Source organism: Acyrthosiphon pisum, chromosome A2, assembly GCF_005508785.2.
Source record: "Acyrthosiphon pisum isolate AL4f chromosome A2, pea_aphid_22Mar2018_4r6ur, whole genome shotgun sequence".
Classification (NCBI taxonomy): domain Eukaryota; kingdom Metazoa; phylum Arthropoda; class Insecta; order Hemiptera; family Aphididae; genus Acyrthosiphon; species Acyrthosiphon pisum.
In genome coordinates this window covers 76,399,694-76,418,158 of record NC_042495.1, presented here as the reverse complement: position 1 = coordinate 76,418,158, position 18,465 = coordinate 76,399,694, and the positions used below count along the sequence as shown (strand labels likewise).

Sequence of the window (18,465 nt, the reverse complement as noted above, 5' to 3'; positions counted from 1 at the left end):
AATATGTTGAGGTCAAGAATATGATTCACATATATTTATGGACTCTAAATAGGCTAATTTAATTTCTATTATTGTCTATTGAAGCCCATGTATTACAATATCGTAAACAATAATTCTGTTTATTTAGACAATTTCATATTTCAATTTTTTAACTTTTTTTGTTTTTATGAATACCAGCAATATTTTATCTGTTGGGCCAAAAAGTGAACAAATTTAATAAAAGGCTCCTGATATATTGTTACAATAGCAGTTAAAAATATTAAAAATATACATTGGCACAATTTTTTTTTGTAAGCATTTTGACATAATTTATCAGATTTAAAAACGAATAATCATTTTGTAGTTAAACATTTATAAAATGTTCAACTTTTATATCTAAGGATTGAAAATTTAAATCAAAATTCTACGTAAGTAGTTAATTCTGTTACCAAAAAATCTGAAAATACATGAGCACAGTTTATTTTTAGTCATTTTAAGTTCAAATTTGGACGAAATATACATATTAAAAAACCTAAAATAACTATTTTAGTTATTTTGTTGTGATTGTATAATATTATCCGTGGGTACTTGAAACTTCTAAAGTACACTATTATATATCTATATGATATTATCACGGTTTGTTGTTGATGTATAACGCGTTATAAGTACCAAATGGATATTGTGATATGATTAATTTGGAATTTATTATAGGTATCTATTATAGGTCGTTTTTTATTTAATACCGCATAGATAAATATATAATAATATGTCTTATACCTAGACTAACATACTGTCTCTGTTTAGAATCGTTTTTCTTATACAATGATATAATATCATTGAATTAAAATTTAATACTATACATTATACATGTATAATTGCAATGACCCACTTGTGATAACATCCACTTGCCCGCCTTTTTTACTATACTCACGCATACACAAAAAAACACGTCATTGTAAAATCAATACATCCATTGTTTTACTCAGAATCTAAAAGACTTCACCTGAAAGTATAAAATGAGCACTGCAGGTCTGCAGAATCGAAACACAAATGCTTGTTCAAATATTATAGTTTAATTTATTATAACTACGCGTATATATATCATTAATAATGGTCTTGGAAAAATAAACGGGCTTGAAATCCTAACGATTGTTGATTAGAACATAGAACAATATAGAAGCGAAACTCGATCAGCTGATGGGTGAAGTGTTTACCTATGATCTGAAGTCCGAACAATGAAACTGTTTCCGTAACACTGACATGATGTTATACCCGTATTGAAAAACCGTTTCCGCTTAATAGGCAGGATATTCTGCGCGGGGTCGGGTTGTTTCCACTGTTTACTTTTATCACAGAACAATATAGAATAGACACTCGGTCAGCTGTGTGGGTTTACGTATCCCTACGGTATGAAGTATTGGACTCTATAAATTGTACCGTATCCGTAATCTGATAGAATGTTGGCAACGTGTATCCCTCTTTGTTACGAAATCTTAAAAACGGATACAAGGCAATGGCCAATGGGCATTATTATTATTCTGTGGACTGTGACAATGATGTTGAAATGATTTATTTAAATGATAACATATGCCACGCCCCCCTGGAGACCATGTCCAAGGCCACAGTCACCCGATTTTGCCAATACACGCAGTGTCGTACCCCTGCTTTTATCATATATTACGTATGCCACGCCGTGTTCAAGGTTACAATCGCCCGATTCGGCCAATTCACGGAGTTTCATACCCCTGATTAGAACAAACTACTTCGCAACGACCATATTCGCGTCGTTGTGTACATGTCGTCTGGGAAATGTTTGAATTTTTCTTGTAAACTGATTTTAAATTGCACTTCGAATTCATTTGCAATTTAAAGTCTGACCTGAAAACACCAAAAGTAAAAATGACCAACACTAGTGACTTCGCTGAAGAAATCGTCATGATACATGTTGTTAAATGCGTTGATATAATATTATGAGTTATGCCAATAGAGGATGAAGAACCACTAACACTAGAAGTTAAAGATTTAGAAAAAAAACTCGATGACGATGAGGACAAAGACGCTATACTACGCGAAATTATTTGGTTATTTGGTGAACATGATACGGTTGATGCCGTATGCACGATCGAGGAAGGCAGCGGTATTATAGGCGCCATCGGAGACGCTTGGATCATCCGAGTAGGGCGGCGATGAAGTGCAGGTGCAGCATGAAAAGGCAGACACGATACCGTCTATGGGAGTTGAAGAAGAGAGGGACACAACCACTGCAGTTAAGAGTTTCACGTGGTAGGACAAGGCGGTTTTTCGCCGCCACGTGCAGGGGTGCAAAGCGCCTGCTGCTGTGAGGTTGTTTCCGAAGAACTTGACACCCGCAGTGTAGTACCCCCTTCCCCCCAGATGAATACACCTAGATAAGACGACGGTGACGGGGGAGTGGTAGGTGAAAGAGCACTTTACGGTGCCCGGCGGTAAGTCACCCTATATGTCTCCGGCCACCCGCAGAAAGACGAGATCGCAGTTGCCAGCGTCGCGCGCTCGCGGTTGCCGACACGCGAGACCATTAAGACGACTCGGCTGCCTCGGTCACGACGGCGGTGGCTAGCTGTACTGGCGCGGGCAACGATACTACCCCGACGGTACCACGACGATGGCAGAGTGCACGAAGGCGACTCACAACGGCAGCGGCGGCGGCCGAGACTGAAAAACACAACAGGTGAGCGATACAGCTGAGCTAGGAACATGGACGTCAGCGTCGCCGGATTCATGGAAACGAAAAACGTTTCAGGGTACGGTGATGTGTGACTCCAGACCACCGGATGATGACGCAGTCGAGTCAGGGCGAAAATCACGCGGAGAGGATCAGGACCGCGGCGTGCTTTGCGGCGCGTTCCGACGATTCTCTCCCATTTTCATCCAGTGGCAATCCGTCGAGTCAGTCTCCGGTCGCTGCCAGCTCCGTAGCACCAACAGCTGCCTTTACTCGCTCAGTGTTATGGTCACCGTCGCCGTCGTCACGCATCAGTCGTCTTCAGCAACTGCACATCGTCGATACGCACAACATCGTGCACCAGCCGCTCGCCGTCAACTCGTCTCATCGCTCCCGTGGCCGTTGCGGTCGGGACTTCGCCCGCCGTCATGATAGTCGTCCCCGCGAGCAAACGCGCTGGCGACCGCACTCGTCCGCCTGCAGGATGTGCCGCGAAAACGTATTGAGCCTCAATAATTGAGGTGACCAGTAGCCTTATTGCTATAAGGCTAGCACCTCGGTATCACGTACCACTCCTCCTACTCATTGTGTCTTGTCTGATGTTTTTTTTCCTATTAGGCCACTTTGAGCCGTTTATATTTCGAAAAATCTTCAAAATTAAAAAAAAAATAATTAAAATAATTAAATAAAACAAAATAAGCCACTTAAGTGTGAAAGAAAAATGTACGACTATTTATATACGTATCGTCAATGTAAAATATACGTTAATACTTACCTACATTTCGACGTAAGTTCGACCAACCAATAATCACCGTACGATTAACGTAGAATAAACGTAATTCTATCACGAAAAATGTACGAATATTTATATCAACGTAAAATCAACCTATTTCAACGTAATATTACGTTACCATTATTAAACAATTAATTTATACGTATATACAGACACCAAACTTATACTTAATATTCACGTGCGATTATACGTGCTATGTTTACTGGGATTTGAGCCGTTTATAATTCAAAAAAATCTAAACTTTTGATTGTACTTTAATAAATACATTGTAAAAATACATTTGTTGAGTACATCATAATTAAAATTGTCTATACAAAAACAAAATATTGTTTCTTTTTTTACGTAGGTATTAAAGTGTATTTGTATATTGTTGAATGTAAACAACACACCCTGTATTATGTAGATTATAAGCAAATTATTCATACTGTAGTACAGCAGACGCTGAATAGGCATTTTATATTTCTGTAGCATATTCGTTCTATGTAGTAGCCTGTAGGACGATTAGTCGTTGCTTTATATTACGCCTCGGAGCACTATAGTTATTCATATCAATATACAAAATATTGTATTATTACATATATCCGATCTTATTTTTATTTACCTTTAGCTTCTGTATATCTGTATACTTCAACATATATTTATTTATCTTAACAGTATAATGGGCTCCACTGAACATGCCCCTGTGAGGGCCCATGCAAAGTAATAACTACCTACTAGCAATATTTTTGTCACGCATCAAATATATCATTAAAATATTATACCTAATAATCATAGATATTTTTGGTCAGGTGAATGTATAATAATTAATAGATAACCAATAACTATAGATAACTTGGGACTTTTACGTATATCATACATTTTACTGCACGCAATGGCATTTTAAAAATAGTAATACCTACTTTATAGTTTAAATCTTTAGCTATAAAAATTGAACATTTTATAATTACAATAATTGATAATTTTCGAGATTTTGATAAATTTAGTCAAAATATAAATTTTAAATACTTTTCAAAAAAATTTTACCTACGGATCTTTAATATTTATCAACTGCTATTATTTTATAACAACTTTTAAGGAACCTTGTTTCAATTTTCAAGCTTTTTAACCCAACGAATAAAATTGAATCTACATTTACAGAATAAAAAAGAGAGACACATTAGAGTTACCTACATTAAAAACAAAATAGAGTTTTTTCTAAAAACTTGAGTAAAAATATCAGTTTTTTCTTAATTTTTTGTTTGTTTTTCCTTGACGATTTTGACAACTTTTGCCCCCCCCCCCCCCCTAAAGTACTGTCCCAAAAGGTGATGTCAGACACAAATATAAAAAAAAAGCATTGTAAAATCAATACATTCATTGCTTCACTCAAAATCTAAAATTATGATGTTCTCATAAACAAGATAGTGTTTCTTTTTTTCTGTATTAATTATTAAGTGTATTTTTATTTTTATTTATTTCAACGGAATAATGGGTGCTATACTGAGCCTGTTAGGTCTACAATGTGCAGGTACAATGGTTCATGTTACGGTAAAAGCACGATTAAAGATAGTATGGTTGCACAACGAACCATAATAAAGTGTTGCTCCGAGTTTCCTTGTTATCACAACGATTAGCGGAACCGAGCATTGGCGCTCCAAGCGTTTAAATATTGAATCATATATATAAATCATATATTAATTTGTATGCCTAGTAGTGGCTAGTACTTAATTTTTACGCTATCAGCGCTAGTAAAAGCTTCTAGAGTATCGTTGATAATAAAAGAAACTATGAGCATCATTAAATTGTTTCTTATCATAGTTCGTTGGGCAACCATACTATCTTTAATCGTGGGTAAAAGTAAGAATAGCTATGAAACCTAGGTTTTAATAGTACCTAAATGACTGTTGTACTTCACAGGTTTCTATTATGGAGATGGATATTATAGTTATCAAACATGATTTAGGCAATGACCATTATTGTGATTATAGGCGTGATATAGAATATCAATAGATATATTAATTGTAAAATCAAATTTCAACCTTGGTAAAACAGTCGGCGTCCGTTAAATGTATTCGACCTTGGAACGCAGTTTTTAAATCGTTGGATTGAGCTCCTCTACTTAATTTTCCCAATTCGAGCACTGGATAAATCTTGTGTATTCATTTCCTATTAATAAATAAATTACTTATGAAATAAGTAATATGTAAACACTTAACTCTTTAAGTTAGGGTTAGAAACTATTGAACCAAGATAATATGCTAAAACGCAATATTGAAAATTCAAAAAATGTTAATGGATATACTCATGACTAAATAAAGTTTATTTAGTCATGGACACGATTATAAAGAATTTCTTTATAATCGTGGTCATGGATAAACTCTTCGACCATATAAACTTAGTTTATATGGTCGAAGGATAAACTTATCTTTTTATCGTGATATAATTTCTTATCTTTGGTCTGTGGTGTAAACACGTCTTATCATTTTTGTTAATATTATTTAAAAAATTAATAACGATAGGACGTACAACTGTCACAACAGTTGAGTTACTCACAAGTGACAACTGACAAGTCGGTTAGGACTTAGGAGTGGGGCGACAGTTCAAATTTTTGATTTACTAGTTGTGAGTTTGCGACTTATATTAGTTCAACCTACTTTTTTACAGTTTAAATTAGTATACTTGTTTATGTTTATGTAATGTCCCGTTGTGTGTGAACATTTAAAATGTTCATTGTTTAATAAAATCTTTGCTTGGCTTTACAACTTGTATTTCTTTTTTATATAAATGTCTGATCCTTCAGATTTTGAAAGTATCATTTCAGACATAGTCATCTCGCCTTGCAGTATTGACAGTCTTGACAACGAAAATGCAACCGTGAATGATGATAATTCACTAACGACAATATCTCGAACCAGCAATATAATAGTAAACACGATGAATGATGATGGTATGACCACCTATGATCCACCTCAACATGAAGTTTCTCTCACGGATAGCGATCACAGTCTGCTGGAAGTACCAAAACAATTGAATGCCTCTTCTCCTTCCAGTGTTTGCTCAACAAGACCACTGGAATGGGATAGTGGAGCCGATGTGGGGTACGATATTACATCTAAACACCAGAGTCAGGATATGAGCACAATTGAAAGAATTGCAGTTAGTAGCCTAGTTTATAACACAAATTCAACCCCAATTAGTTGTGAAAATCAAAGAATCCGTACAAAAACAAAAAGTAATTCATTGGATAATCTGAACGATATAGAATTATCTAAAGGGAAAAAATCTACTTCGTTAGATGTATTGAAATTTACAGCTGAGAAGAGTGATACTCTACCGAAATGCCGATCACCTATGGCTTCGTCACTTTCAGTGTCAACAGTTGTTCATAAATTAGAGTCTTTAAAAACAGAATGTATTAATAAATTAATTGAAAAAAATGTCAGTTTGATTTTCAATCAACAAGAAAAAAGGTTTAAGAATTTAAGCGGTAACTCCAACACAGAACAAAAATCGTCAGGGAGTAGTAAAGAATCCAATAGTACCCTGGGAAGTGCTGACACTGCTGGATCTTGGGTGGCAAAAGAATTTCACGATTCAACAAATAATACCTCAGATCGAGTAAATAGCTTTGAATATTTACCAGGCAATTCATATTATAATACTAGAAATGATGAACAAGAGGACTACTCAGATAAAGAAATTAAACAAAGTACTAAGATGTTGGTTGAGGCAATGAAGCAGAATGGTCTAACAAATGAGTTTCAAAGGAAAGAGATTTTCAAAGAAATTATCGAAAGTTTTGTAAAAAAATATACCCAGAAAGATAAAGACAACAGTTCATTATTAAAAAGTCCATCAGATACTGATCAAACTCCTATCAGACAAGATTTTACATCTCAAACGTCTAATACTGCTAATACAATTGTCAACAATCCAACAAGTAAAATAATTGTTAAGCGTTAACCTAACATTTATTTTATTAATATAAGTTTTTAGATAATCATTCCAGTACAATTACATTTACATCACCAATAACCTCTTCAAGGTATGGTGATGATGTCGATTCTAAATATTATGAATCCTCTATGGACTCTGGGCGGCATATCAATTTACAAAAGTGTAAAATAAAAAAACCGTGCACTCTAACAAATGTAAGTGTGAAATACGTTTTTTGAATTTAGATGTTTAAGTTAAATAATAATAATAATAAATAAATAAATATGGTTTTAATGTGAGTATAACTTAAAAAGTAACTATTATAATACATCATTACATCAATGCTTACTAAATAAGAAAATAAACTTTTATTTAGGAGACCATCATTTATGAAAAAATCTTTTGTGTCATATATATAATTATATCATAATATAAAATATACTAAAATGAAAAAAAAAACAAAGAATTTTTATTGAAATTATTATTCAAGCTACTGCGATTATTGAAGAAAAAATTTTTTTTGTTTTGGGATAATGTCCATTGTATAAATATAGAATTTTTTCAAATATTCTCTGATTTAGCTCAACACACAATTTTTAAAAAAATTGTAAAATGAACCCAAGTACTACACTTTATTTATGTGGACTGTTATATTAATCAGTTATCAGTATAAAATATAATAATTCTTCATAACTACTCAATAATTAAATGAACAGTCATAATAAAGAAAAAATACAATTGAATATATACAAACATTTTTCTCTGAATTGAAGTAATTGAAGGTTAGACATTTTAAAAGATAAAAATGTATTAATAAAAATGAATTGTAATCATCAAACATTTCTAGATAGTATACTATCTATAGTTACATAGAATATATCTTTCGGGAAATAGTTTTAGTGTGAATTAAAAATAACTTAATTTTACAAGTATACTATAGTAGGTAATTTCCAAGTTTAAATATTATAAGAGCTAATTCAATTTTTGGTTCATTTTAAATTTTACCTAAATGTCATGAGCTTACAGAAACAAAAGGATCAAAGTGTGCAATGCACAATTCAAGATAATTTGACCGATGTAAGTAAAAGTGGAAACTCAAAACCAGCCGCGTCTACAAAAAAAAATGAACACTTGGAATCAATTCGAAAAAACGATACACATAGTAAGTTTATAGCTAATAAACTAACATTTTCTTACTTATGAATATTTTAATTAGTTGTTTTTCACTAATCAAATATTTTGTAATAGGTAAAACAAAATACAGTGATGCTCATATGGATTTTAATAAACAAATGATTTGGTTTCATACAAATTACATGAAAACTGAAAGAGAAAATCAGATGCTTTGGATCAACAGTCAGATATCTCACTTAAATAATTTGAAAAAGTTTGTTTTTAATTTACTATTTTTCTACAAGTTCCAATTGATAATTTAACAAATCTTTAGAAATTAATATAATGGTTTGGGAAATATTAATGCTTAGATTTCTATTTCAACATTATAATTTCAAAGAGATGTTTTCTTATATTTTATCTTATGATTAAATTAAAAAATAAACAGCTTGTAAACTGTTGAAACTTAACTAATAAAATAGACTATGATATTAGAAAAAAACATTGAATACTCATCTAAAATGTATTAAAATTTAAAATACATTAAACATTATTTTTTTGCTCATAAATATTAATTACCACATTATACAAACTATTTATTTAAAAGAGTATACCTATTTAAGAAAAGGGGATATTTATGTTGTACCTATATAAATACATTTTTTACAAACAATTTAAAACAGGTAGAATGAAATAATTATTACCTATATTATTTCTAAAATATTGAATTATCAATTTAAGAAAAAAAACAATGCCTTATAAAAATATCATCTCTTTTTTGTATTATTTTATTTGATGTATATTATATTATGTTGTATTGTGTTTGTATTTGCTATTTAATATTATTTGAACTTAAAAATAATTATAATTATATTTTTATCAGACTATTGAATACCCACGAAGAACTGAAAAAAAATTGGAATACATATAAACAGAAACAATCAAATAATAAAACTAAGTTAAGGTTAGAAAGTTTACATATATACTAAATTATGGGTATTTTCAAAGCAAAAATACTACTAATAACCGTTATTAATTAAATGTCAACTTAAAAAATTTTCAATATCATATAATTATGCACTAATGGTATCTACAATTAAATATAATTGTTTATTTGAATTAAGTATAAACTTACAATAATTTACAATGATTATTTATAAGTAAATGATTAGTTTATTTTAAATTTGACTACTTGGTCCTGGACACATAGTAATATATCTATTATCCAAAATTGGTTTTACTATTAGTTCCTACATTTTATTGTTTATCAAAAAAATTTTTTTTATATTTATATGGCTATCAGCACAAGACTATTAAGCTTGATAAATTACATTAGACATAGTTATATACATATATATGACAATATTACACGATAAACTATAAACATTTTATATTATAGTAATAGTATGTCAACAAGATTAGATTATTTGCAGAATATCAAAGTATATAAATATAATATAATAAATATAGTTGGATAATGAGTGGTACTGAAACATTATCTATGAAGATAAATGTTTTTTTTGAAATCTCGGTTAGGATAGAGATTAGAGGACTAATTACCGAATTTTATAAAAAAGTTATATATCCGAAATTTAGTTATTTCAATTTATAAATTAAGTGATCATTTATATTGGGTAAAACCAATGCATTCTATTCATTATTCTGCTCAGAATTTAAAAGTTATATAGATAAAAAAATATTGAAAATAAATATTGTTTTGAAATGACTTCATATTATTGCATATACTTTTCTGTTATAAGAATCACCAAGTATATATTATGTAAATTTCCTTATATCATATTTCTGAACTTTTTAATGTTACAGGAGAAAATTTCCTATATCAAATTCAAGTTCCGATGTTACTACTTCAACTTACACAGATTCAACTATTTCTTCTAAACCGGTGTCAGTTACTTCAAAATCTAACGAAACTGATGTTGAATCTTCAGCTACAATTTGTGACCATGTGCATTATAAAAAAGGAATTTTAGTAGATGAACCTAACTCTTTGAAAAAATGTTGTGAGACAACTCTTCGTGGCATTGAAGAGAAGAAAAATCAAAACACGAATAAATTTAAAACCGCATGGTCTCAAACTGAATCAACTAATGAGACAAAATTAAAAAATAATAAAAATGATAAATCTAAGTCTGGTGTTACTTATACAGTTGACCGCCAATTAAAACCAATCAGCAGTCAAAGTTCTATAAGTTATGATATAATTTTTAAGCCTACCTCAAGATGTTCAAAAGAAAAAGATTTTGTATGGACTTATCAATAAATCTTATTAAAAGAAATTAATAAATAAATAATTTTATTTCTTAGGTTAATGATCAATTAAAACAGCAGAAACATTCGATATCAGTAGCATGTCAAACAAATAAAATCCCATTCAAGCCTAAATCTAGTTTACAGGTACCCAACAATTTTAAATTAGTTAACTATTATATTTGTTTAATAGGTATAAATCATAATATATAAGGACATATTATACTCTGTCCAGCGAGAAAACATGATTTTGCGTATCCCCTCGCATGACCCTTTGTGGAATTGGTCTTGATTAGGTAGATGTGCAGTAGAACTGATTTTCTCTTGCTGTAAAGTGTATTGCTTGTTTTTTTAATAATTGTAAGCTACTTATAGAAATTATAAGTACTTGAAAGTTTTGAAAAAATTCAGATGAATTCGTTTTTACATCTTTTTAATAAATTGAATAGGTACAAGTAGTTTAGAAAATATTATTATTATTATTTATATTATTTATTTCTAATAAACATTTTTAATACTAAAGTAGTATAGTATACCTGGTGATTCATTAACATAGAACATTCATTATTTAAATAATTTTAATGCTTTTGAAAATATTTGTTTACATAGTTTCAATTAGTCACTCAAAAATGTTTTTATTAAAATATTATATATTTAAATATTTTTTATCCTATAATAAATTTAAAATTTATAATTTTTTGAATTACAACACAGTTTTAATTTCATCTTCAAGAGCAAAATATTTTTTTAAGTATTTCAGAAATACTAAATATTTTTAGGATGATTAATTTATGAATTATAAGTAATTAAAGTTTAGATGAGCAGAAGAGTGGAACATCATTTTGCGGGATTTAAAACCAATCCAGTCCTCTCATCTAAACTTTACATATTTATTACTCACAAACTATTCGTCTTAAATTCAATGTATATGTATCAAAATACTAAGAAAAATATTCTGCTTTGGAAAATGAAATTAAAACTTTATGTTATCATTTCAAAAAGTAAAAAAAAAACTTAAAAAAATTTAAATGCTGTTTTTTAACGGCTAGATACCATGAACAAATTGTATTTCAAAAATATTTTTAGTTTTTAAAATAATGGATGTTCAATGTTAATATAATCACCCGGTATAGCTAAATTTTTAATTTATAGGAATATTTAATGACAAATCGTCCTGATTACATTTGCCGAGCAGAAGAAAGGCAAACTATCTTAACTAACTTAGCTAGTTTAAGAGATGAGCGCAAACAATTAAAAAGAGATATGCTGATGACAAATAATTATGAAAATAATGTTCCACCAAATCCACTAGGTAATTTATATTAGCTTTTGTTTTACATGAAATATAATGAATGTTATAATATTATTTTAGCTGTTAAACGTGTAATGAGCCAAAGAGAAATGAGGAAACAGACTGAAAATAAATATCGCAAGTGTCCAGAAGTAAAAAATAAAAAGGTAGAAATAAAACGAAAAGAGGAATATAATACAAATAAAATAATGGCAAACATATTTAACAAGGTAAATAAATAATGCTTTAATATTGATTTGAAAAAAATTTGAATTATAAATAAAAAAATATTTGGTTGCAGAGACTTCAAAAAAAGACCTTAAAAGGAAAAGTTGATTTATCCAACAGCGTAAGTGTTTGCAGCTTGTAAATATTAATATTATCTTATAATAATTATAATTTTCTTTTGTATCTTTTTTTGATTGTTTTTGAAATAGACAATTATTTTATGAATTTAATCTTGTTTTATGTTTTTATAATAATTAATTTAATGATAACATATTTTATTATAATGTTTTGAACAAATGACTATAAGGTATTAAAAAAAATGTAATTATTGACTTAAATTAGCTCTATACAATTTCTATCTAATATTTTATTTTGCATTTAAGTAAATTTATATAATATACTTATGTGGCTATCCAAGGTTTGGCAAAATAATTAAAAGGTGGTTATTAGCTACTTTTAACCAAGTTACATAATGATTTACTTTCTTTAAGAAGTAACTTCTAACTTAACAAATTAATATTTAATCCATGATATGCAGTTACTTATCAGTTAATTAAATTTACAGTTGCATTGAATTAATTTGTATTCCTCATCTAAATTCCATTTTTAAAATAAATTTTATTTTGTACAAATTATTGTTTTAATAAGAAAATAATGATAAATAATTATAAGTATTATTTAAAGGTACCTTATGTTATTGTTATTTGTTTTGCAAATACTGTAGAAATACTGTTAATGTCCAATTACAAATTAGAATACTGTAATAAATAAATTCCAATAGAAAATTACAGTCTCTCACACTATTACCAAAGATAATTCAGTTTGACGTTTTAAGAGACTGGTGAGTGATCACTTAAAATATTTACCTAAATAATTAATAACTTCTGTTAGTAGGGACTATCATTGTATAGCCCTTTGTTATATTATTCTTATATGTATTCATTTTACTTTATATTTTTGATCTTGTATATATATTTTCATCAATTTTAATTACTGTACATTAGTGTGAATACTGGATTGTAAATAATTGGTATAGAAAAAAATGCAACAAATTTTTAACCAAGTTAATTTTCTTATTAGTTTTATTTAACTTTAAACTTAAGACTTATCTTACAATTTTCGATACTAAGTGGAGGGAAAAATGTATTCATTTTACAATTGTTTTTTATATTTCATCAACTTTTAGGGCAGTAAAAATTCTCCAATTTTTTACTTCAACATCTTTTCTCGCAGGAAAGTGAATCTAGTTGGTACTTTGAGGGGGGGACCAAATTGATTTTATTTTTAGATGTACCTAACTCAAAAATTAATAACCTTAGCTACTTTAAATTTTCACCAGTGTTATTTGACCATTTACAAACATGATAACATTTTCAAAATATTTTGACTCTTATTGAGATATTTAAAGCCATTATCAAACAGTATTATAATGACAATTATTATCATGTACATAATATTTTTATACAGTATGTCTATGATTTAAACTCTTTGGAAGATTCAATTTCTATAATGAATAATTTTTGACTATATCTGTGGATATAAAAGGGGATAGATAATTAGATTCAATCTCGAAGGTCGTATTAAAATAACATTTTCGTTGTTTTCGATCGTTGCACCGGAAGTCCGGAACGTTCTTAGAGTGGCGTCGTCTGAAATACCATGACAAAATAAATAATTATTTTGTCATGTGAAATACGTGGAACAAGTTTACTTATTAAGTTTACTTGTTCCCTAGTCACGACTCGTGGACCCTCGTGTTATGGTCGCGGTTAACCTCAAACAAAATGTTATCTGATCGACGATAGCGATAATAGCGGATTGCCGACTGACTGTGATTGAGTAAACTAAACATTTAAGTATAACTTACTAACCTCGTGTTCTGAGTTCTGACTACAACAACTACCTACAACTATTTATACACTAAACACTAAACAGTACTATTTTATGCGCTGCAGACGACGGATGTTTTTTAAATAAATATATAAAAAACAAACACGTTTGAAAGTTATACATATTGATAATTTTTTTTATTAACGACTTCTGGGTAGATCTATAATTACTTGAACACAGACTCGCGCCCTCCGACGTCGAAATTCATAATTAGGTATCACGCAACAGTCGTATTTTGGATCGTTTTCCGCGCACTTGTTTTTATTTTTCGAATCTCCGTTCATCGTTATACAGGTACGTTCAAATAAAAAATAAATAATCTATAACCGACCGTAAGTAGTAATTGGATTTTGTATGTTATTATTTTATACACAGTCGATCACGACAGCGATGAGTACCTCCAACGTAAATGTCGAAAACGAGACAGTGGTTCCTTCTGTAGTTGACGCGAAATTAGAGCTACCGGCTGAGTCGAAAACTATCATAACTGAAAACGAGACAGTGGTTCCTTCTGTAGTTGACGCGAAATTAGAACTACCGGCTGAGTCGAAAACTATCATAACTGAAAATGATACAGTGGTTCCTACTGTAATCGACGTGACAGTAGAATCACCGTCCGAATCGAAAACCGAAAATAAAACAGTAGTTGACAAGAAAGTAGAACAGCCAACTGCCAGCATACCCACCAAACTTGAGCAGAACATTGTTAAGCAGCTCAGTTTCTACTTTAGCGACACCAATCTCCCTTATGACAAGTTCCTACAAAATGAGATTAAAAATGATGACGGCTGGGTGAAAATCGATGTGCTGTTGACGTTCAAAAGACTGGCATCCCTGAGCAAGGACCCAGCAGTGATTGCACAAGCCGTCAAAAATGTCACTGGTAGCATTTTGGAGGTCTCAGAGTCTGGTGAAAAAATCAGACGCAAGGTGGAGTGTGCTGTGCCAGTCGCCAACCAAGAGTTCTTGAACGAGATGATTGCGCGGTCCATCTACTGCAAAGGCTTCCCAAGAACAGCTACTATGGATGAATTGTTGGAATTTGCCTCAACTTTTGGTGACAAGATCATTACTAAAGTCACACCTCGAAGACTCAAAACCAAAGAGTTCAAAGGTACCCTTTATTTTACATTTAATACCAAAGAAGAAGCTGAAAAGTTTTTGAAACTAGAATCTGTTAAATACAAAGACGTCGAACTGGAACGCAAATGGGAAAAAGATTTCCTCGAAGAGAAGAAAAAAGAATATGAAGATAAATTGGCAAAAAAAGATGAGAAAATAAAAGCGGAAACGGAGAAATATTTTAAAAAAGGATATTTACTTAAAGTTGATAATGTGGATGCATCTGTTACAGTTGAAAGCATTAAAGCAATTTGCGTTGAATTTGAATGGCAAGTCGCCTTTGTGAAAATAGTTGAAAACGAAAAATTAGCGTGGATTCGGTTGAAGCCCGTGAAAGCCGCCAAAGACCTGTTGGAGGAGTTTGCTGAAAAAGTGAATGATCTGGATATTAAGTTCTCATTACCAGAAGCAGATGTTGAACAAACTGTATTGAACGAAATGACCAAGGAAATGAAAGGTGTGCTCAACATGAAAGACAAAATGAAAAAAGAAAAGAACAAGAATAAGGGAGGAAAAAGATATAACAAGCGAAGGAACGATGATGGACATTCTAACAATAAACGATTTAAAAGCAACGGAAATTAATTTAACTATTTGTATTTATATTTTTTTTTATACAATAAGGACCTAAACATGTTTATCTTTACGAACTAAAATTAAAGATAAACTATTATAATTATTAAAACAGTTTTATTCATTATAAAATATGTATGTAGAACAAATACATTATGTAAGCACATATTCTAAAATGCGTGCATTGCTGGGGGTTTTTCGTACTCAGGTTTGGCTTGACGGTCACGTTCGTTTTGAATTGCTTGTACTCGAGACATCTACAAACAAGAAATTAAGAAATTCTAAAGTTATTACGTCATCATTGACTATAGTACCTAATTATATATTATTATATATATATATAATAATATATATTTCTAATAACTCACATGGTATAATTTATAGTGGAAAATTGTAGATACTTTTTTTTAATAAAAAATTCTATCAAATAATTAGAAATTAAAACCAATATTGTTTTAGTTTAGGAAATCGGTAATTTTATATACTAGTTATTCATAAACTTTATAGAATATTGAAATGTGGAAAATAGTACAATGATTAACAAAATTAAAAGATTTGTGACCAATAAATTTGCACTGAAGAGGATATAGAATACAGTAACTTGAATAAGAGACATTTAAACTTTAAGAGTTTATTCGTATTGATATTATGTTAATACACATGTCTAGACTACCTACAAAAAGAAATATTGAACATTTTAAATTTATGTTAGATAGCATAATAAACCAGTAACAAAAACATATTTTATACTTAATAATAATTATATTCAGATATTGTTTTTTTTAATTACTAATGTTATCACTCTTAGTGAAAAGATTTTTAATTAGATTTGAAAATATTATCCTGTGAAAATTCAATGTTTAACAGTTTTTTCTACGTAAGATAATATATTATTATGCACCTAATTTGAGATATCTAGTGACCACAACTGTTAAATAATTGGAATCTAATTTTGGTCAAAAATTGCATTTAATTTTGGTATCCAGGCTAAGATCCATGAAGCACGATAGTGCAAATGGCCCTAAGGGCCATGTCTCTATTCCTGTTGACCGCATTAGTAATTGATTTTTATTATTCATGTAAATCAACCTCCCAACCATTTTCGAAATTCTGGATACGCCACTACATAGCTTTAAATATAGGGCACAAATTTGGGCCCTAAAAAGCTTGATTATGCATGCAACTAAATCACTCTAAAATATTTTCTAATGACAGCACAAACCCTTTATTTAAGAGGACGCTACACCCGTATCTGTTGTCTCCGTCTTACACAAGCACGACATAGCAAATTGTCGTTCACTATTCTCAATAGTGTACTGTTGGTTTTGATACTAGAGTGAAATGACCTATTTTCAAACTTATAGGTAAGAATATTATCTGGGTCTTAGCATGGGCAATTTTTAAATATTTTAATTTTCAAGCGAGATATGAGCATTTTTAATATTTCACATACCCTTATTTTTCTCGAAAATGAAAATATCGAAAAATTGCCTACGTTAAAATCCAGATAATGTTCTTACCTAAAGGTTTGATAATAGGTCCATTCACTCAAAAGTATCAAAACTAACAACTCACTATTGAGAATAGTGGACAACAATTTGCTATGCCGTGTGTGTGTGTGAGACAAAGACAATACACGTGAGTGTAGCGTCCTCTTAAGCCATAATACAAATAAATGTGAAAAAAAATGTATTGTTTTATTAATAAATAAATCCTATTATTTTTGATTTTAAACTTATGTGAACAAATTACTACTGATGTTTAAAAATTTGTAACCACTGCACAATTACAAGAACAATCAAACGAGATTTTTAAGGAAGAAATTTGAGTTCAAGAAATTACATGTGCAATATACAAGCGACACGTATCGTACTCAGACTTCGATACAAGCTGGTACGTAACTATTCCATATCAAAATAAGTATGGAATTTTTCTTCTTGAAAATCTTCAATGTACCTGTTTATCTCTTGTGCAACATTCTTTGAAATCATCATAGTACGCTTGACATACTTCCATGCCTTTCGGATACCCGTAAGCCTCGTAACAGTTCATCAACTTCATTTCAAAATCTGCACAGCGTACGCCCGTCTGCGCAGACATGATTGGACCTGTGAAATCGGTTATTGGGTTCCGGAAGAACGGACTCAAAAACGACATTTTCTCTCACCTAAAAAACCCAAAAGTATAGAATTGAAATTATCGCGTCTGGACTCTCATTATATACTTACGGTGTCTGGGATGAAGCCGAGAAAATTGAATAGATAATTATTGTTAGACTTATTGCGAAATACAAATAAATATAAAATTATAAAATATTATCTTTCCAAATTCCAAAAACTGATGCTTATCAAATATCACAAAACTGTTATCATAGTAAAATTCGTACAAACGACATGTGTAGAGGTCACAGCCGGGTACCCGCGAAATTTCCGAAATTGTTTTTCTAAACGATTCCGCACCAAAAGTGACGTAAAAAATGAAAATAGGTACATCAAATTTTCGTTTACTATAGTATTATAGTAATATATCTCGATGTCTATAGATTACAAACAAACTATAAATTTATGCATTATAATATAATACGCAGTG

The 18,465-nt window shown here is 30.4% G+C and overlaps 3 protein-coding genes across 4 annotated transcripts; 2 read left to right on the top strand and 1 right to left on the bottom strand.

Moving 5' to 3' along the window:
* Positions 1-5,964: 5,964 nt before the first annotated feature.
* Positions 5,965-12,516, top strand: LOC100168098 (probable WRKY transcription factor protein 1). 2 transcript variants are annotated; one of them, XM_001948192.5, is made up of 10 exons: positions 5,965-7,395; positions 7,452-7,606; positions 8,418-8,553; positions 8,640-8,778; positions 9,388-9,468; positions 10,329-10,767; positions 10,830-10,919; positions 11,925-12,084; positions 12,145-12,293; positions 12,365-12,516. In XM_001948192.5, the coding sequence occupies exons 1-10, from the start codon at positions 6,240-6,242 to the stop codon at positions 12,431-12,433; spliced, it is 2,574 nt and encodes an 857-aa protein (XP_001948227.2). In that variant the 5' UTR covers positions 5,965-6,239; the 3' UTR covers positions 12,434-12,516. The 2 variants fall into 2 exon arrangements, with proteins under 2 accessions (XP_001948227.2, XP_008185356.1); XM_008187134.3 differs by lacking the exon at positions 9,388-9,468.
* A 1,551-nt stretch (positions 12,517-14,067) lies between these two features.
* LOC100165369 (la protein homolog) lies at positions 14,068-15,988 on the top strand. The gene is made up of 2 exons (XM_001951498.5): positions 14,068-14,475; positions 14,557-15,988. The coding sequence occupies exon 2, from the start codon at positions 14,572-14,574 to the stop codon at positions 15,886-15,888; it is 1,317 nt and encodes a 438-aa protein (XP_001951533.1). The 5' UTR covers positions 14,068-14,475; positions 14,557-14,571; the 3' UTR covers positions 15,889-15,988.
* Ndufs5 (NADH dehydrogenase (ubiquinone) Fe-S protein 5, 15kDa (NADH-coenzyme Q reductase)) lies at positions 15,885-18,213 on the bottom strand. The gene is made up of 3 exons (NM_001161830.1): positions 18,105-18,213; positions 17,833-18,043; positions 15,885-16,133 (listed from the first exon to the last, which is right to left on the bottom strand). The coding sequence occupies exons 2-3, from the start codon at positions 18,031-18,033 to the stop codon at positions 16,047-16,049; spliced, it is 288 nt and encodes a 95-aa protein (NP_001155302.1). The 5' UTR covers positions 18,034-18,043; positions 18,105-18,213; the 3' UTR covers positions 15,885-16,046.
* Positions 18,214-18,465: the final 252 nt, after the last annotated feature.